At 34.8% G+C, this 20,751-nt stretch overlaps 5 protein-coding genes across 14 annotated transcripts; 3 read left to right on the forward strand and 2 right to left on the reverse strand.

Annotated features, from left to right (window-relative positions):
- Positions 1–1,422: 1,422 nt before the first annotated feature.
- On the forward strand, positions 1,423–5,289 carry Tom70 (translocase of outer membrane 70). The gene is made up of 7 exons (XM_043421747.1): positions 1,423–1,892; positions 2,242–2,415; positions 2,545–2,752; positions 2,992–3,491; positions 4,019–4,243; positions 4,317–4,537; positions 5,032–5,289. Exons 1-7 carry the CDS (start codon positions 1,653–1,655, stop codon positions 5,198–5,200), a joined length of 1,737 nt encoding a protein of 578 aa, XP_043277682.1. The 5' UTR covers positions 1,423–1,652; the 3' UTR covers positions 5,201–5,289.
- A 591-nt stretch (positions 5,290–5,880) lies between these two features.
- Alg7 (Alg7 dolichyl-phosphate N-acetylglucosaminephosphotransferase) lies at positions 5,881–14,520 on the reverse strand. Its single transcript, XM_043421766.1, has 7 exons — positions 14,337–14,520; positions 13,762–13,876; positions 13,239–13,684; positions 7,346–7,534; positions 7,030–7,100; positions 6,692–6,855; positions 5,881–6,596 (listed from the first exon to the last, which is right to left on the reverse strand). Exons 1-7 carry the CDS (start codon positions 14,504–14,506, stop codon positions 6,531–6,533), a joined length of 1,221 nt encoding a protein of 406 aa, XP_043277701.1. The 5' UTR covers positions 14,507–14,520; the 3' UTR covers positions 5,881–6,530.
- On the forward strand, positions 9,109–12,810 carry Mgat3 (beta-1,4-mannosyl-glycoprotein 4-beta-N-acetylglucosaminyltransferase). Of its 3 annotated transcripts, none has more exons than XM_043421764.1 (4): positions 9,109–9,451; positions 9,526–9,697; positions 10,037–10,658; positions 10,971–12,810. In XM_043421764.1, exons 3-4 carry the CDS (start codon positions 10,500–10,502, stop codon positions 12,102–12,104), a joined length of 1,293 nt encoding a protein of 430 aa, XP_043277699.1. In that variant the 5' UTR covers positions 9,109–9,451; positions 9,526–9,697; positions 10,037–10,499; the 3' UTR covers positions 12,105–12,810. The 3 variants fall into 3 exon arrangements, with proteins under 3 accessions (XP_043277699.1, XP_043277700.1, XP_043277697.1); XM_043421765.1 differs by having other exon boundaries at positions 9,109–9,431; XM_043421762.1 differs by having other exon boundaries at positions 9,109–9,697.
- A 328-nt stretch (positions 14,521–14,848) lies between the features above and the next one.
- Positions 14,849–18,282, forward strand: LOC122412298 (E3 ubiquitin-protein ligase RNF14-like). 6 transcript variants are annotated; one of them, XM_043421755.1, is made up of 5 exons: positions 14,849–14,987; positions 15,402–16,332; positions 16,475–16,703; positions 16,790–16,962; positions 17,247–18,282. In XM_043421755.1, exons 2-5 carry the CDS (start codon positions 15,436–15,438, stop codon positions 17,493–17,495), a joined length of 1,548 nt encoding a protein of 515 aa, XP_043277690.1. In that variant the 5' UTR covers positions 14,849–14,987; positions 15,402–15,435; the 3' UTR covers positions 17,496–18,282. The 6 variants fall into 6 exon arrangements, with proteins under 6 accessions (XP_043277690.1, XP_043277694.1, XP_043277691.1 ...); XM_043421759.1 differs by having other exon boundaries at positions 14,880–15,016; XM_043421756.1 differs by lacking the exon at positions 14,849–14,987 and adding an exon at positions 14,994–15,342.
- On the reverse strand, positions 17,895–20,611 carry LOC122412303 (serine hydrolase-like protein). 3 transcript variants are annotated; one of them, XM_043421771.1, is made up of 3 exons: positions 20,566–20,611; positions 20,398–20,483; positions 17,895–19,679 (listed from the first exon to the last, which is right to left on the reverse strand). In XM_043421771.1, the coding sequence occupies exon 3, from the start codon at positions 19,646–19,648 to the stop codon at positions 18,752–18,754; it is 897 nt and encodes a 298-aa protein (XP_043277706.1). In that variant the 5' UTR covers positions 19,649–19,679; positions 20,398–20,483; positions 20,566–20,611; the 3' UTR covers positions 17,895–18,751. The 3 variants fall into 3 exon arrangements, with proteins under 3 accessions (XP_043277706.1, XP_043277705.1, XP_043277702.1); XM_043421770.1 differs by lacking the exons at positions 20,398–20,483; positions 20,566–20,611 and adding exons at positions 19,986–20,128; positions 20,195–20,209; XM_043421767.1 differs by lacking the exons at positions 20,398–20,483; positions 20,566–20,611 and adding an exon at positions 19,913–20,128.
- Between the last annotated feature and the right edge of the window lie 140 nt (positions 20,612–20,751).

Raw genomic sequence — 20,751 nt, forward strand, 5'->3', positions numbered from 1 at the left:
AAAAAACGTGATACGACATCTATAGTGTTGAATTTTAAACTAAACCGTGTTTGCGGACACCAACCACACACTCGTATCACTAATGCACTTAACATGTACATATATGTCTCGTTCGATTTTTGATTATTTATTAAACTACAATATTCTTCCGATAGAAAAAAACTGAAATAACAATTCCCTACAAGTTATATCAAGGATGCACAGAAAAATTATTATTTTTTTTAAATATTAGAATATAATAGCAAGATTTATATAAACAATTCTTTAAAAACAATTATAACTATACCCCCGAAAAAATCAAATGATAATAAAATAATGAAGGGCGCAATTTCCATACTTTATTTTTTGATGATCCAAACATCAATCATTCATAGTTTTTCAAGATAATTGCGAGTTTTTTATCATGAACGATCCTTATCAATTATTGGCATCGCGTAGCAACACAATATTTTCGAGAGACGCGCAACAATGCGCGTTTGTTTACATGTGCACCCGATAACTATAAACACTCAATGTGTGCCAGTTAATTATCAACGTTTATCTAATGAATTGTTAAATGCAATATACATGCTCACAAATTGAACTCTCGAGGGTATCGATTATTCTTGTTCATATAATACCTCCAATTATATATTGAGTTTATTACAAGTGACATCGTCCACGTCAAATGTCAAATATCTCAAGGAAACCGAGTTTTTAATTTTTCATGAAGAAAATGCAGACGATGCAGACCAAGTGAATGTGGAAAAAAACGATCGATAGCCCTACCTTTGAACCTATATTTGCGGTATGATCTTCTAGCAAACTATTACCCTTTGGTTTTGGCTCCAGACGGTGTATATGGAAGGTAGAGACAATGGAAGGTCGCGAATCGCAGTAATCGTAACAACGCTTTATTTCCATGAATATTACAAAATAATTGTAAATATATCCTGTATGATGTCTAAAATATTGCATTTTAATTTGGAGTATAGCTGAAAATCATTTTGATTGAAAAAACGACAATTGCTTTTGCAACTATATAACTATTTTACACTATTTTCACGTATAAAGAAATGGAAATCGAGTTCTAAAATCTAAAATACTCGCGAAAATATTGTATGAATTCTAGTCGAGAAATAGTTTTTAACTTTTGCATGGATTAAACTCCATGGAAAAATAATTGTAACTCTCGTTGAAAAAAAAAAAGAACAAAACATACACATTGTCGATGAGGCTGGTTTACTACTCATATGAGTGAAACATTTATTCGACGTTTTTAATTTCTCTCCACCCTACCTCTGCGATCTCTATTTCAGTTTTACTCATGGAAATTTGGAATTATCATTATTTTTTCGATGGAGAATTCTTAACCACTCCACGATCTTTGGAATGGCGCTGGCGTCGTTATAATCACGTACAAAAAAATGACACACGGTGTCGCATGACCATATCGCGAAATAGTTACGGTATCACATCACAGCACTCAGCACTCTCACTCTCAGCAGTGTGGTGCTGCATTTGGTTGGATTACGTGCGCGTTTGTTTTTTTTATGAACTTATATTTGGTTGAAGATTTAAACGGATAGGTAAAAAACGTAATAAAGTGTGAGAGAAAGAAAAAAACACAGGGAAGATTGTTTAGCCGTTGTCAAAGTCAGAGCACGTGTTTGATGCCGATGGCAAACGGAGCTGCCGGCGTAGTCGGTAGTCCAGTGTCGAAATGGCAACTTGCCCTTGCAGTCGGTGCACCGGTTGCCCTCGGTCTGGGTTACATGTATTACAGAAATGCATCTACAAAATCAGATCGTGAAACTTCCAAGGACACTGGCAAATCCAATGGTATTGGCACCGAAAAACAGATCTCAATCGACGGTGGATTTACCGGGGCAGCTCCACCGTCGGTTGATGAGGTTAGTCGTCAATTTGGCAATCGTTTTTTTATGATTTTGTTGACACCTTTTTTCTGTGAGCGCGCTAATCAGACTTTTTTATCGCCGGGAACGGCGGGCTGTTCAATTTTTCCAGTTCCATTTTGACTAGCGAGACGGTAGCTTCATGCGTTTATTGAATTATCTCAAGACTGAAGAAATTTTTTATTTGAACTTTACTCTGAAATCGATTGTATTCGAATTTTCTAAAATTTGAAATGAATAATTTGTCTATTGAATTAAAATGTTTTGTAATATATCAGCATCGTCGAAGAATTGCATTTTGAAATGACTCTTGTGACTTTGGCATTTGACCATTTTTTTATTCTAGACACCTACGGAACGAGCCCAACGTTACAAAAATTTAGGAAATATTGTTTTCAAAGCTGGGAAATATGATGAGGCAATAGCTCACTATAACATGGCTATCGAAGCTTGTCCGAAGGACAATAAATCAGACCTTGCTACTTTTTATCAAAACCGTGCTGCAGCTTATGAGCAACTGGTGAATGAAGTTTTTTATATAGTATTTTCAATGTGCAATATAATTTCTTATAGTAAAAGCAAAAACCATTCATTTTTTCCTATTCAACATTTTCCTTTATCGACATGTGATTTTTTAAATTCATTTCAGAAAAAATATACTGCAGTTAAGGAAGATTGTACTAGAGCATTAGAATTGAAACCCAAATATGTTAAAGCTTTACTTCGAAGAGCTCGAGCGATGGAGCGAATGAATAAATTGGAATTGGTTCTCGAAGATGTGACAGCTGCATGCCTTTTGGAACAGTTTCAAAACCAATCTACTCTTCAAATGGCAGACCGAGTTCTCAAGAAACTTGGTAAATGGAATGAAAATTGGATAAATCCATATTTTAGTATTTCCAATTAATAGTCATGAAATTTTTAATTCCAATGTTCCATTGCTTTTGCAATTTGTTGAACCTAAAAAAGTGGCAATTTTACAGATTTTTTTGTCATTAGATATATCATTAATATTTATTGATCACCCTCGCAAAAATTTTTCTCTCAATGAAAAAACATAGTTAATGAAATTTCGGTTTATTTTGAACCTGAACAGGAAAGCAGCATGCGCAAGAGCATATGGAAAACAAAGTGCCCGTAATGCCAGGCAAACATTTTGTAAAAACGTATTTTGGTTCCTTCAAAAGAGATCCTCTAATTTCGGAGAAGACTGAATCAACGATACTCGATGAGATTGCGACGAAAGCATTGAAAAAAGCTAGACAAGCCCTGAAAGAGCAAAGATACGATGATATTATTCCAATATGCACAGAGGAGATTGAACGTGTAGGGAACAAAGATTTGTCAATTGAGATGCAGCTGAGACTTTTGCGTGCTACTTTTTACACACTTCTCGGTCAACACGAGCTCGCAATGGCGGATCTTGGTGTTGTCATTGACAGCGTGGACTCAAGCAATGCGGTCAAAGTAAATGCGCTTATCAACCGTGCGAGTCTCTTTATGCAATTAGAAAAACATGACGAGTGCTTTGATGATTATAAAAAAGCCATTGAAATTGATGCTGATTGCAGCGATATTTATCATCATAGAGGACAGGTGGATTTATTTTTTTTATCTTCCTTCTACATATCTGATTTTCTGTATATGGATCGAAATCGCACGATCGATTTCTCATATTGTACTCAGAGAAACTGTAATTTTTATAGTTTACCATTATTTAGGTGGAAAAAATCATTCAATCAATTTTTATCAATAGAATTGTTTACTAGTTTATTTTTTTGTCATTTAGAAAAACAAACTTTCACTAGATTCCCCCAATGTTCCAATGTTCAGTCTCGATCCTAACAAACTAATGAAATTTGCTTTTATGAAATTCATTTTAATATTGTACCAGTAAATTAATTGCATACCAATTTTCTTCTATTTTCGTCATTGCTATATGACTTTTTCCTTTTTGTTTCCTTCCTTGTCTGATATAAAACTTGTAAACTTTGAAACAAATGGAAAGACAATTGTCAAAATCGAATGATGCTTGAATACTTTCGTCGCTATGAGTTTGATGCTCAAAATGTCATTGAGAAAATTGAAGTGCAAAACTTGACTAAATCTCATTCGTTTTCAAGATGAATCTTCTGCTGGACCGAATAGAAGAAGCCAAGGAAGACTCGTCGAAGGCCTTGAGTCTGAATCCCGATTTCGGTGTCGGATACGCGCAAATGTGTTACGTAAACTATCGTTATGCGATGACAAAACGATCTGTCGAATTGCAAAGCGAGGCTATGAGAAACTTTGAAAAGAGTTTTGAAAAATTTCCAAACACCAGCGAGTGTCACACGCTTTATGCCCAAGTATAATAACTTTCTATTCATTTTTGTATTATCATTTTTTCTCATCAATCTTTAATCATTATGTTTTTTCCAGGTGTTAGCAGATTCTCAAAAATTCGATGAGGCTGACGAACATTTCGCTACAGCGTCCATGATGGATCCTGAAAATTCGACCATCCTTGTTCATCGAGGACTTTTACAACTCCAGTGGAAAGGTGATGTAACCAAAGGTATCGATTTCATCCAGAAAGCATTGGAAATTGATGAAAAAAGTGCATTCGGCTACGAGACACTCGCCACCATTGAGGTTCAAAGGTGAGGTATTATTGACATGAATCCTCCGCAATCGGACAAAAAAAAATTAATAATTTTTTACAAGCTCTAACCCCAAGTTCATGACTTAAATCCAAGTTCAAAAATCTGGCAATATATATTTTTTTGTTGTTTTTTTTAATTACTCAATCATAATATTTGAAGGACAGTTATTTGGTCACTGAAACTACCGCAACGGCAGAAAAACTTATGGGACTAATTTTGAAGTGCATGAAAATCTCTACTGAGAAGTCTTGGGTGGCACCTTTTTATCTTTAATAGTTTAAGAAAAAATTTGATTTTCAAGCGAATGATTTTGAATTTGTTCCTCGTACCTTCGGGACTAAACTATTTGGAAAAGAAAGTGCAGCCGAAGACTTTCGTGAGAAATTAGATGGACCATAAAAGAGCTCCAATGGAGTTTTGAAACACATGTCTCACAACTTAAGCGAAGCTGATGATGGGACGAGATAAAATAGAAAAATTTTGTTAAACAGGGGAAATTTAAAAGAGGCCATAGAACTTTTCGACAAAGCATTGGCACTTGGTCGTTCGGCAATGGAATTGACACACATATTTAGCCTTCAGGATGCCGCGAAGGCTCAGTTGAAAGTGATGGAAAGGTTGGGAGCTGAATTGACATGGATGCCCCAAGGAATGGCGTAAAGGCAAAAAGAAGCTTTGGGATTCCGATTGAATTTACAGAGATAAATTAAAGATGTACCGAATAAAACGAGGATGAAATGGAAACTCAATCGAGATAGTTACATCAAAATTCCAACTACAATTTACTCAGAATATTAACTGCAAACGACGAAAAACTAAAAGTTCAACAATTACGAAATGAAATGCATTCTGAATCATAATTCTCAACTTTCGCGTGCCTATTCTGCTGAATTGCAACGTGTGCTCTTTCATTGAAAACCCTTCATTTTCACGCTTATGTCGAGAGAATATACTTTTTTTTCGAGATTGTAGATTACTAAATGGTAGAGTTGTACATTGTAAGAACAAATTCGTGAGTGTAACGTTGCTTGTGTATCGTATTTAACGAGAGAGCCTATGATCGAGAGAGGAATGAAGGAAAAATCCGATTACGTATGCGATTCTCAAAATGAGAGTGTTTCTTTTTTTCGTTTTTGCACAATTCTCATCTTTAGAAAATGCAAATTTTCATCCATAACAGAAATATTTTGCTGAAAAATCGTGTAAGGAATGAATTATTTCAAAATTTTTATTTTCAAAGGTTGGAAATGAGATAAAGTAAAAAAATATGACACTCCGAATGAAACTTCGCGATTGGCGTCTATATCAGCGCATTCTTGACAGATTCGAACGAAATCAAATTGAATCAAAACGGAAAATTTTGTTATTTATTCGTTGAATTTACATTTATTATGCTCAAAAAATAAGATATTATACGGAAATATATATTCTTCTGGACATCAAATTTTTTTTTTACAGCTGTATCGGACCCAGAAAAATTGCTATTCTTTCGTTATTTTTTTCCTCTATAAAAATCGGCGTAAAATCGTATTTTAGACGACAATGGTGGTATTTATAATGATCTATATATTTGTTATTGTCTTTTATATTAATGTTTGTTGAGTTTTTCAAATTACAGAGGAAGACGGTCAAAGAAACAAAGACAAACATAATTTGTTAGTTCCATTCCCTTGATTGTGTTCACCGAATCTTATATACCGAATTCTTATACAAAATAATGCACTTTATTCAACTTTTTTTTTTTTTCATTTTTATATTTTTAGTTTTTATATTGTTCTCGTTTGACCCCAGAGTCGGTTTCAAAACTCTTTCAGACTTCGGCGTTGTTTTTCGTTCGACTAGATATCATCATTGGTTTTTGCGATTGTTGTATTTTAATTTTTTTATTCCAGAAGCCTCCCAGTTTGATGAAGCACCTTGAGAATCGAGATGAATCACGGTTGCATTTCCAATTGTGTCGGCAATGAATTTGTTTCTCAGTTAAAAATTTTCAAACGTCATAAAATAACGATGCCAACGGATATCTTATTACAAAAGCCAGTAAGCTGCAAGAGGCCTGGAAAAAGTACAGAATTTTTGTTGTCGTCATTTTCTCGAAACTTATCGCAAAAACCGTGAAATTAGCAAAAATGTTTTTTATTCTGATTTCACCTGTACAAGCAGAAGAATTTTCGTCAAATTCGGTTCTCTCGTGGGACCGAGTTTTACTAGCACAAAATTAATCAACGTCAAATTATTGCACTTTATGACACCGCTTTTGTCCTCGCTCCAGTCCACTATTCTCAGGGTCCTGAATATCCACATTACGAACCGAGCTATTACACGAAGAAGAATCAGCATAATTTACGTGGATCATAAAGTTGAAAAAAAAAAAAAAAAAAACACCTTTGAACATGGACACTCAAATTGAAACACTATTAACTTGACGATGATTTTATTAGTACCTCGTATAAAAATAGTGTTGCCAAGTCAGATATTTTTTAACATACCGATAATATTTAAATCTGATCTCCTAAAGGTCGTCGTGCTAGGATCGAGTTTGTCACTTTCCTTGTTGTATCTGTACAGAGAATTTCACACTTGAGTTGATTCGACATTTGAAAAAAGTTTTTTTTTCTCTCTTATAACAGTCCCATTTTGAAAAACTATTTTGACGCGTTAAAATACTGTTAATTAAATTTGAGTCGACCATTTCGAAAAGTAATGACCAATTCAATTATTTTTTTGGGTTCTTCGAAATGTTATTTATTGTACTCGAATTTTGAAGAAAATGGTACTTTTCGGACTGGTCGAAAGAAAGCTCACTTCGGTAATCTGTGCCTTGGGCACGGCACGAGATGAAACAATTGCGGAACGCTGTACAAGAAATTCAATATTTGCGGTATGAAGAACAACAGTGTCGTTTTACTGAAATGTCCGATGATACCGACAACTGCGAAAGTCATTCCTGACAAATAACAAAATGTGTCACCAACAAAAACTCGTGAAGGATACCTGTAAAAAAAAATACAAAAGTATAAAAATTTATAGAAAAATTTCGAATGGCTCAGTTTTTGACATTTTTGCATCGATCAACGATTTTATTTCTCCCAAATAATTTTATGTGCGATTCGATCCAAATGAAAATGACATTCCGCTCGATTGTGATGAAGACAAGGAAAAAAATCATTGATTCATAAATTTCTCATTCATAGGCATTCGCTTCCGTTAAATCAATATTTTTTTTCATTTAAAAAGTTTCATTTTTCGTTTCGACCTCAAAATTGACATCCTCGACCCATAAAATAATGTTATTGCTCCACTTTCATCTTATAAACCACATTCGACTTGATTGTAAAAAAGCAGAGAGGGAAGTTGGATAACCGGAAACTAAAAAAAGTTGTGCCAGATATTTTTCGGGGCTCGATATTGCGGCAACTCGAATCTGAGAATGCAAGGGTGGGCCAATCCAGCATCAGGTCAATACCGTGAAGATGAATAGACCTATACCTGAGACCTTCTCAGAGACGATTCTGTACAGATATAGAGATAAAGCATTGTGAAGGACGAGCAGATGGTACGGAACGCCCTGCAAAAGGATGAGAAATGGTGAAAAAAAATGAAGAGTGGGAGAGAAAGGGAGGAAATACGAGAGTGAGGGAGGGAGAAAAGGAAAAAGGGAAGAAAGGGGGCAAGTTGCAATAACAAAGATTCGTTAAAGTGGGAGAAAAGATTATGTGGATTCGAGAATAACTTGAGCAGTGCATCCAGCAGTTACTCAACTGCAGTTAAAATCGTACGAATCTAAATAAAAAAACAGTATGGAACATCATTTTTCTCGCATTTTTAAGGCACAATTCGTAAAAATAGTGATTTTGCGTTGACTGACAATTCTTATTAATAGGCGAACATGATAAATGTTTCCACATGATTGAAAAGTATCGGTGAAATTGCGATGTGAGATTTTCCATGGTTTTACCTAAAAACTACTAAAAGCTCTACCTTTCGTTATCAATATCTTCAAATCTCGTTTTTTTCTCATACAAAATCCCGAGAGTTCCGTCAATACAAAAAGTTATGACAGTATTCTGCTTTCTTCAATTCAATATTCAAATAAATTGTAGAAGAATTAATTTTTTTCACAGGACCAAAGTAACTTGAACAATTTTTTCTAAGTGACATTCTTTACAGCATCCAAAAGCTGGAAGTTTCAATGTGAAAGAAAAAATGTAATTAAAAATATATATTTGTCGGGATTAAATGATTTTTCCCTAGAGGAATGTAAAAAAAGGGAAATAGCTTAACGAATGAAATAATTGGTGGATCGTTCACGCAAGTAAACGATTCAAATTCGAATGAGTTAATTGAACGTCCGCGATTGACTCTCGATAATTGCAAATTTCCATGTCAATCGGAAGTCACGAAACGTGCGAGAGAAAAAACGTGATAGGCCACGAAAGATAGTCGGTTCGTTCAACTCGAACGTGTTCCCCGGCAGGCTTTTTCCGTGACTCACGAAGAGAAGAGTCGCTCGCACACGCACGCGTAAAGAGACAACAAAAAAAAAGTTCTTATTCCCCACTGTGTGTCTGGATGGGAACGCATGCGCTTTTAGTGATAACCACAAACGCGCCCCTGTCGTCCCGTGGTCCTATAATGCGAACAATTCCGGTCGCATTTCGTCGCGAGACGAAGTACCACGGCGGGGCAAGGCGAGCTCCTCACGGGTGTGGTATTTCATGTTTTTTTCTCGTTACTACCCAGACATAAGAAAAACGGAATTCGAAACGTACGAGGAAAAAAAAGTCAAAAATTAACGAATCAACATATTTTTTCTGAGCGCAAAGTGAACGAGTGTAAAACAAGCAAAAGTCAGAGTTGATTTTCGGAAAAAGTCGTCTCCGAACATTTGGTAAAAGTGTTCAAAGATTCGTAAGTCGTAAAAAGAAATATTACATCTCCTATGAACTGAATAAAAGTCAGAACCAACATTATTTCCGGATTAGAAGCGGAAACAGGAACTGTCATTTCTGGCATATCATTTTTCAACTGCTTTCGAAGTGAACAATCTCGCGTGAACGGAAGGATAAAAAAAAACGTAAACATGCGCCGGGTCGGAACGGATGGTCACGCTGCTGAAAAAAATTCCAAGAACTTTTGAAATCGTGAAAATATTCGGTAAGCTCGATGCGATTAAACATTTTCTCCAGTAGTTCTATTCCTTTTTCCAATTACGAGCAAAACTGTTAACCGGTGACGTCATTCTATTTTGGTCCCTAACGAGACTCGATGACGTCGTCGGCCGCACCGGCTCCAAATATTTTTTTCCTCCTTTCTCCCATGCCTCTTCCCGTTCTCGACACTGTACTTCATCTTTGGTCCCTCTAACGTAGCACGCCTGAAGTACACTTGAAAAATCGATACGAGACTCTCGAACCTGGATGAAGTTCGCCCTCACCGTTAATCCATTACGATCGTATTTAAATTTCTTTCACTTCTGTACTGTTTTCTCCGCAGATTTTCGTATGGCAATAACCGAGACACGTGGACCAAAATGGTCGTGACAATCGAGGGATTAAACGTGGAATGTCCCTGAATATTGGACCAAATTGATGAAGAATTGAGAAAACTATTATCGACCAAAGGAAGTGAATTCTGAATAATCATGACGCAGAAAATATTCGCAAATTTTGATCGAAGTGGTTGAAGCATTGATAAGAAAGCTTCTCGAGGAAAGAGTAAGAAAAGAGCAGTCCAGAAGTTTGCAAAACTTTGAATCTTTCGAAGTTTTTACTTAAATTATTGAAAATTTGAAGAAAAATCATCTTCGTGGACAGAAAAATAATCAAATGAAAATAATGAAACGCGAAGTCCACTCGAAAAATCAGGACAAAACTGTCGAGGAAGAGTAGAACAACAGCCTTCAAAGATAGAGGGGGATAGAGAAAAGTCAATCCATAGAAAGCAAAATTGTGGTGCGATGCAGACCCGCATCGATGGAAAACTCCTCGTCCTCTACACATTACTCGTGCTTCAAGTCTTAATTGTTATGGTATACGTCGCTTCGACGCCAACTTCCGAATTCGTTGCAACGACCACGGGAACTCCCGTCAGTTTCGTTAACATAGAAACGAACCAGGTAATGAATTTTTCCACTTTTGTCCTCTTCTCGTCCCCATTGAATCTTTCGATATAAAAGATTTGAAGTAAACCGAAATGGGATCTGGACAATAATTCGTGGGAACCGATTGTTCGATGTTGTAAATTTTATCCGATTGTATTCGAGGTCGCGGATAAAAGAAACAAATGAATCAAATCGAAACGAGATATTTCAGTGAATCGAATTTCCGAAACCCAATTTAACCAGTTTAATATAAATCTGCGACTGAATATCATTGGGTTATTTTGAGGAAAAAAAAATTCCATAGTAACCGTTCCGATTGAATTCCAGGTGCTTCCAAATACGAAAGTGAATCGTAAATCGTCGCCAATTTATCAAACGATAACAGGAGAAGCGCGATTACAATATGTAAGAACGATGGACCTGTTCGAGGTGTACAATACAACATTATGCTGGAAATCGGGTTTGGACGAAGTGAGAATGCGAGACGAGAAGACGATGGACAGATGTTTGTGTAAGTTGGGTTGGCACGGTGCGGATTGTGGTCAACCGGAAGTGGTATGGCGTGCGATAATGGCGTCGAAGCAAACAATCAAATTGTCGCGTCGTCGTGCAGCCCGAAGATTGATATACACGTTCAACGTGAACGATTACAATTCAGCGATAGCGGAAGTGATAGTGGAAGAATTGTACCACGTTGTTGATTTCTTTGTGATTTGCGATTTGAGCAACGCCGAAGATAATTTTCGTCACAAGCTGAGCAAGGGATTAGTTGGTCCGCAACAGAACAAGATAATATACGTAAACGTGGCGGCGAAAGCGAGAAAACCATCCCGAGTTTTGTTCAAATATATCTGGGATCGAATAAATTCAATAGTGAAGAATATTCGTGACGACGACATCTACGTAACGACACAGCCTGAAGAAATATTGAATGCTCGTGCACTAATGTTTCTCAAGATTTACGACGGTTGGCCCCAGCCCATTGGTTTTCGTCTTCGTTGGTCGGTTTATGGCTTTTACTGGCAACACCCAGCCAAAACAATGATCAGCGTGGGTGCCAGCACAATTGGACTCGCGAGAGAATACTTCCGAACGAATTCCATGTTAATACGGCACGATATTGATGGCGAAGACAGCGAGAGGGATGTTTTGGGTCTTGTTATCGGCGATTTGAATCATTACGGTGGATGGTACTGCCACTATTGTCAAGCACCTGCGAACATCATTATGGGAATTCGTCATGATAATGTTAAATCGAAAATAGCCAAGTACGATAAAAATGTTGATGTTCCTTACGTCGAAGAATTGATTGGCACTGGCTTGTGGCACGATGGCAAAACTAATCTTTTGAGAGCTTACAAATCACGAGATTCGTATTTCGCCCCTGAGACTGTCTTAACGAATACTTGGAAATACGACTGGCTCGTTGACAATTTTTATGCCAAGTTGGATTATTACTGAATCTCCAGACTATCGAAAAACTGTGATATTAATTTGTACTCTCCCTATATTCCAATGTAAACTATTAGTTATGTATCGTTATTGTAATTATTCATATTATTATTGTATATCGATTAATGGAAATCATTGTATAACGAATTTATATACACCAAATTCATATGTTGAATTAAAAATATAAATGTTGAATAATTTATACATGTATAACGAAAATGCAATACTTTTTCTTCGTGCGGATTTCCATCCCTCGATTCAGCATGCCAAATCTATATCTTTTTGCAATATTTCTCTTAAATTTTTCCATCTTTTTTCTGTTTATAATTCCGTTTCATAAACTACAAAATGTCCTTCGTATTTGACTCTTTAGGTACAATTGTGATCTCGAATACTCGTGATTGAGCTCAAAGTTCGAAGTTATTTGAATATTATAAAATTCCTGCTTTTGTTGCTTTTTGCTCGGGAAAATTTTTTTTTTTTCATCACGCATTTCTTGCTAAAGATTCAAAAATTTTTTTCAATCTCAATTTATAGTTTGACCCTCAACCTCTACAGAGACAACTCTAACGTTTCAGAGAAAACTTTTTTTCCTTTGTAGAGTCATTGTCATTAAATTTTCATCAAATGTCGTATCACTGTATACCATCGTCTCTGTTATTGAAGAACAAAGAAAATAGTGTATGAATAAACTTTATTTAGCAGCTCTCGGTAAGACTTTATTATATAAGACTATTTTTTGTAGCAGTTGACCTAAAAAAAAATCATGTTTAACCTGTTTCAAACCATTTATTGATTTGATCCTGCGATACTTCATTTTGAAATATTAAAAAAAATGGCTCGAATTTTATGCACTTGAGCATGAAATTCTGTTTTATTTTCACTGAAAATTCAAATGATTAATATAAATGTCAATGACTATTTTTAGTTGAAAATGACAAAGTTTTTCACTACGAGTAAAAATTGACAAAAATCATTTTCGTCTATATTCCATACAATTCGATAATAAGAAACAGAAAAATTATGCTATTCATTTTGAAAAAATAAAAATTAGGTATTTATTGGATGAATAAATTCGAATAATTATAAATAGCTCAATCGTCGATTGTCACTCTTTATTTAATGCAATTTTTCTGTACTCACCAGTTGTGTCTGAAGAGAGCGAATGAAGTGGTAATATAGGGAATAATGAAATACATGGAAAACTGATGAGCTTTCCAGGCAGCTCCTCCGAGTTCCCCCAAATTGAAAATCAAAATGCTTATTGCAATGATTAGGCTCTGTCCAACTTCTAGACCGTTTATCCCAGCAAGAATGTTGATGGCATTTGTACAAAATACAGCGAGCATTCCCATATAAACGTAGTACAAGAGCCATAAATCCACAGAAAAACCAAACCAAGCTCTTAATGGTTTTGGCACTATTATCAAAGTTGAATTGTAGTTCACATAATAAACCATCAACAGGGGCAACGAAGCCACACTGGGTAATAACAGTTTGTGTCTCCACCTGAGATCTAGTACATCATCAGCAAAACCCAGTAGCAGCATACAGCAGATTGAGAGAAGAGCGGCTAAAAATTCCACAAACTGAAACATCAATATTAGAACATACAGAAAAAAAATCAATTTCCTCAATATCAAAATTTGAGTTAAATTGTGCTTACCTCATTGTGTGGGAAATTTGCATTCTTGAAAATATAATCAGTAAACGGTATGGGAATAAATAGGAACAGCGTTATCAGAAATATGCAACCACTGACAACTCCCAAACCTTCGGGTCTGCAAGAGAAAAACGCAGACATAGTTATTGAATTTCAATCCCAAATAATTTGATTTTCAACCTGCCACCACACACACACACATACGGGTATAAAAGCAGATATGAGAGCTATTCATTCTGTATAAATTCTTTTTATCATTATACATTTTATATTTAACAAGAACCATAAAAATATTTTCAGTTTTTCAGATGAATTATGAAATTTCGAACGAAATTCCTCGTGATTCGTATTTATCGAAATTTCGAATAAAAACTGTTTAATATTCTGATATTTTCAGTTTCATTGACAAGTAGTCGGTATTCTGTTGTTAAAATTCGAATCAACTTTCAAGGTTAAATTTATCGTTATAAGCTCATCAATATTTAACTTTCTTAAACAAATGAAAGGGATTTTTTTTTATCAATAAACAATATCCGAAAAGTTTAATGAAATAAAAAACAACCCACACAATTACTCACACTTTGCCGCTTTCTCTCTTATTCATATCAACTCCATAAAGGTTAGCTTTGATAAACATATCTTGGAGTTTTGGTATCAGTTGAACGGTCACAAAAAATGCAAAAGCAGACATTAAAACATTCACACCGACAGGAAAAACAATTTTCCAAGTATCGTCGTGTATTTCCATTTTTTCAAAACACTTCACAATATTACACCGTTAAAACTAATATTAAAAAACTGAAGAAAGAAACGCCGGCTTTTCCCAGATGTGTTCGAAACTTCGGTATAAAACCATGCAGATATGTTCTCTGATAAAACTTGACGTGGCTGAATTCACGTTATATACGTTTAATTTCTCCACTGAATTCCACACAATGGTATAAAATTAATGTTACAATTCATCGTACAAACTTTTCATTTTCCACGTGCAGTTTAGTGAAAATTGAATTTGGCAATAAACTGAATGAAAACAGTGAAGTGATTTAAAGAAAAAAAAAAACATCGATGAGCGAATTCGGTCAAAGCGCAACAACGACCCAACGACCAACGACAATCCCCCACGACCCCCACACGATACGACGATACACCGAAATATCAGCTGATTACAATTGTCACACCGACAACCGACTTGACACGCGGAAATTCCCGCAATCTTTCCACTCTGCACGGTGAACACGCTTGCGATATTTTACATCACGTAACGACATCACAAAAATTCTGCCTTTTAAAGATAATTTTGCATTGAATGTCTGTAATTCTTCGATAATCGTTAAATATATATTTTCGAATTGTGTAATAAGTTTGGTTAAATATACGGTAACATTTGTTATTTCGCTCAGTGAATATCTTTTTTCACGATCCATGATTTTCTGGAGCTCTGTAATTTGAATTGACGCTTTTGGTTATTCGGTTTGATCATAACCTTAAAAAGCCGTGTACCAATCTTAATTCAAATTTCTCAGGCTAGTTAATTTAATTAAACTCATGCCTAATTGATCTAAAATAAAGCAGCAAAAACCTGATGTAAGTTTTTGTAGAAACGAATTCTTCAACATTACTGATTATTATTTATTAAATTACAGATATCCGTGATCAAATTTTTCAGTAAGGCCAAAAATGGACAATGAGAAGCAGAAAGATGAAATTGTTGCGCTGGAAAGTATATACAATAAGGAAGAATTTTCGTATCGTGAGGTAGAGGAGAGATATGAGTGTACATTGAAAATATTTATACGGTTACCAGATGGTTACCACTTAGATTACAAAGATATAAAAGTGCAAGAACAACAAATAACAGAAGTTCCCATATCACATTTACCACCTCTGGAACTTCACATCTCTATGCCAGAGGATTATCCGTCCAAATCACCGCCAAAATTCACTCTCTGTTGTTCATGGTTGCAACACTCAATGCTGTCTAAATTGTGCAGAAAGCTGGATGAATTGTGGAAAGAGAATGCAGAGCAAGAGATAATATTTACATGGATAGCTTTTTTGCAAGATGAAACGCTGAATTATCTTAATATACAAGATTACTTGGACGTTAGCCGATCGTACTCTACGTACTTAGAGAACATGGAAAAAAAGAGAGAAGTTGCAGAAAACAAAGGAGAAAGTAAAATTGGATCCGAAGGAAATGTTGGATCAGGACAAATTCAAAAACCCCAAACTACAAGAAAAACGATCCAAAAAAGACGTTGGCGCAAACAAAATAACAGAAGACCGATTGATTCAAGAGCGTTTGTCAACAGGTCTATAAATACAAATCCTGTACAATTGCTGGTCGATTATAATGAAAAACGAACTCGCATTGAATTCAAAAAAAACTTTTACAAATGCAATATTTGCTTTAATGAGAAATCCGGTGAACAAAGCACTGAATTTACACCGTGCAAACATGTCTTCTGCAAGGAATGCATTCATGGCTATTTGACATCAAAAATTACGGATGGGAATGTTAAAAATATTTGTTGTCCTGAAGACAAGTGCACTTCTGAAGCTACCCCTGGTCAGGTAATTATTACAAACAAATTTATGACAGGAATATTAACTCGATAAAAACTTGATTAGTTTTTCCATGTTTGCAGAAATCTTGGAATATTTCAAATGTTTGTTACGAAGAAACAGGATAAGTTTTTTGCTTGATCGTTTCTAGGTAAAGGATCTTGTAAGTGCGGACATGTTTGCCAGATACGATTCGATACTTCTGAGCGTCACGTTAGAAACGTTGAACGATATTATTTATTGTCCGCGACGACATTGTCAATATCCCGTCAGTCGAGAACCTGATGAAAAATTAGCGAATTGTCCTGCATGTCGATACGCTTTTTGTGTTGACTGTAAAATGGTCTACCATGGAATTGAACCGTGCAAAATGAATTCAGGTACGAACAAAACAATATTTTATTTCTGTCATCATTGCATTTTATTTGATCCTTTTTAATATGATATATATTTGTAAAAATTGTAGATGAGAAACAGAAAATCCTTGCTGAATATCAAGAAGCATCGCCTGAAAGAAAAATTGAAATGGAACGATTGTACGGGAAGAAACAACTGCAATCGTTGGTTGATAACGCAATGACCCAAAATTGGATCACAAACAACAGTCGTCATTGTCCTCATTGCAACGCAACGATCGAGGTTGGACTTAATTTTCTATACCTTTCAGAATTACTTTCATATTTCCTTTCGGTTGTTGAATATTTACAAGAAAAATGTGTTCAAAGAATCAAGACATCAAAATAAAAAGAGATTGTACACTGCATCAAATTTTGAATAATCAGACATTTTTCAATTACAATGATACAATAATTACTTTTAAATGTTTCAACCATTAAAAATTTTCAAAAAATTATCTAATCCATATAACATTTTTTGCTATTGCGACCGCATAAGTTTCAATGATTCACCAAATTGATTTTCAGAAATCTGGAGGATGCAATAAAATGACCTGTGGCCGTTGCAAAACGTACTTTTGTTGGACTTGTGGAGTTCGGCTCAATCCTGAAACGCCTTACACGCATTACAAAGATCCCAATTCCAGATGCTTCAACATGTTATTCGTCGGATTAGTGGACGACGAGGAAGACGAAGACGATGTCGAAATCATATTTCTACCGTTTTCGGACTCCGAGTCAGAATCCGACGACGAAGATTACGATGATGATTTATGAGATCTTTCTTAACTTATCACCCCCCCCCAAATCTTCGATTTCAGGTGAAGCGAATTACAAAAGATCTCACGTTTCAAAAGAACTTCGACCGATGGAAAAATCTAAATATATTTCACTGAGAAGAATCGCAAATCATGAAAAGCTACTAAAACTATTTGTCTATAAAAACGTTTATGCATAAAGAATTATTATTTTTTTTTTATTCATTTGATTATATTAGTGAAACACTGTTAAAGTTGATCGTTTGTATCACGAAGCCATTCGTTTATGTATTGTTTGTAAATTATTGTAACTATTCTTAAATCTAATGAAATTCGAACTGAAAAAAATGATTGCTGATATTTGTAGCCAAGTAAATTATTAATGTCAGCTTTTTCTGGTAGTCCAAAAAATACTCACTGATTTTCAATTTTTATATTTCAAGTCTTTCAAAAATACCCATTTATTACATCAAAATTTATAAAAGCATTTACTTTTATCATCTTCAACATTAGAACGAAGTTTTATTATGTATTATATTACAATCCATAAATGTTATTTGAGTTAAAGTTTTCTATAATACTGTTGTCCAATCTGACAAAACAAAAATATCGAGCCCAAAGATGAACGCATCAATGTGGCAAAAAAATTACGAATCAATTTTTTTTTTACTTGAGCGCACCCGTACAATGTTGAGATCCCCACTTAATCTCCCTATCACCTCTTATACATAATTTGCGAGTTTCTGTAAAAAACGTTTCATTTTTCGACAAGCGGAAATACTGAAAACAGAATATTTGGAACGAAATGTGTTTTGTTGTCAAACTTCCTTAGGCTTTTTATGGTTCAAATAACTGAAAAAAAAAATTGCATCAAAGACGTTCTTTAGATATCTCCATTTCTTCCATTCATCCAACCAACTTTAGTTCTCGATATAGAATTTATGCTTTTGTCTGAAATTCTAACTGAACGAGGATTCCGAAATTTCGTATGTGTTACAACAATCTAAAAAAATCTAAAGAACGTTTTTTTAACTAAAATGAGTTGGGTAATTCTTTCACGAGATCCCTGCTCTCGATTTGACTAGAAAATTTCAAAAACCAAAAAAAAGATTCTGAAATTTTCTTTTAAAGATTACTGAAATTTTCTAAATTTTTTTGCAGTTTTTACAGAACAGCAGAATATAAATATGAATGTCATTTGTTTTCAAAGAAAACATTTATCATCATAGACTCATTACCACACCCATCCCATCGCTCATAATATCCAATCAAACTTTACAATCTGCTCTTCGGTGTGTCATCCATGAATTTCCTCAAATGAGGTGCAATGATTTCAGGATTATTATTGTGTACATCGTGATTACCACTAACTTCGACCAGTGTAAAATTGGCACCCAACATTGTTTTTGCATCAATAATATCTTCGTTGGTGTATGATTTGTCAAGCCAGGACCATTCGGCATAGATCAAAAGTACAGGTATTTTCAAGTTTTTAAAAAGTTCCTGGTAGTGTTTCAAATCTAAAAGGGGATTGACGAATTCTCTCAATCGATAATCACGACTAAACTTGAAGAGATTTCCAACCTTGATTCTTCCTCTTTCTAATAGAGCTTGTGCTGCTTCACTGGTTAGTGCAAAATTTCTTCTAAACTTGAGAGCGTACAGCATTTCATCTTCTGTATAAAGCGGCGCTTTGTCGTTACTGATTGATCGGATTACTATTTCATGCAACATTTTAATCCTCTTTGCTATGTCCTTGGGTCTTATTGGTACTGGTATAAGTCCATCCAGACAAGCTATTTTGGTTATCCTTCCAGGATATAATATACTTGTGAGAAGTCCTAATTGTGCTCCAAAACTGTGACCCACATAAATACAATTTTGCCACTGCAGTTTGTCAAGTATAAGTCTTATTGCCAACACATAATCAAAAAAACCAAGTAGTGTTCCTGATGGAAATGGAGAAGAATATCCATGACCCGGTAAATCAACAACTACGTAGTAAAAATTGTTCGGCAAGAGGAGAAGCAGTCTATCGAAGGCTCCAGCGTTGTCCAATGTTCCATGAACAAGTAAAGCACGTTTTCCACTTTCCATGCCCCATGTTTTTGCAGCTATGTGTCCCCATGGAACTTCCAATTTAATGTCTCGTAAATATTTGGGTGGATTCATTTTTATGCTTTTCAAATATTTTTCACTTGCTCTATAAAGTAAAAAGTGCAGTTTTTGAGTATTTTTTCGAACAATGCTTCTATGGATTGGATGGTAAAAAATGATTGCCCATTATGTCAATTAATTCTTTTGACATGCAAAAACACGTACGAAAATCAATTTTTTACAATGGAGAATTTTTTCGTGCAACTATTTTTGACTTTTCCAATGAGATCTGAATATATTTTCTATGGTTACAAATCGACAAGAAAAGATATGACTTACTTTCGATAATTACAAATGAAGTGTTTTCAACAATCAACAGAGTTTGTACTGCAATATTAAATTTATATTTCACCTGTGTTAAAAATATTCCTGAAGTATTTAATATAATAATACGATATTCTTGAAATTCAGTCTAGTCATGCGAACAAAATGCGCATGACTATAGACTGCGAGTTTCCATTTTTATTATTCCAGCAGATTTCTGCATTTTGTTTCCTAGATAAAAATTCTAAAAATTATTGAAAAAAAAAAACATGAGAATTTTCCTACAAAAGTATTTACTGCTCTGTAATCTGAAGACTCCATTTCATTTGTTATTTTCATTTTATCAACATGAAACTGCAATAAAGATGGATTCTTGAACCAAGTGGGGAAGAATTTTGAAATTATCGAAAATATTAGTAAATTCGATGTGTCATTGTTTCTTCAAAAATATATAATATATATATATCATTACTGGATAATTAAAGATCAAAGTTACCAACCTTACCGACTGACATGAGAGCAAGAAGAATAAGAGAGAGAGAGGAGAGAAATAACTGCAAATTCCATCATTTCGCAAAACGATTTTCTGAAAGAACGCGTATAATCGAGATATTCGAAATTTAGTCCATTTTTTCAGATTTCCTAAGTGGATAACAATGTTTAATTACATTAAATTGAGAAAAATTTTGACGTTTTAACTTCTCAAGCGATTGGTCCCTCCATTATTATGATTTGCGAAATGGATACGATGGATACTAAAGCAAGTGGCAGCACTTTCGACCTTTGCTCAGCAGTATGATTACTTACAGTTGGTAAGTTATTTTTTAAAAGATCCTTTTTAGAAAATACAACCT

The sequence above is a fragment of the Venturia canescens genome, chromosome 6, assembly GCF_019457755.1.
Source record: "Venturia canescens isolate UGA chromosome 6, ASM1945775v1, whole genome shotgun sequence".
Taxonomy (NCBI): domain Eukaryota; kingdom Metazoa; phylum Arthropoda; class Insecta; order Hymenoptera; family Ichneumonidae; genus Venturia; species Venturia canescens.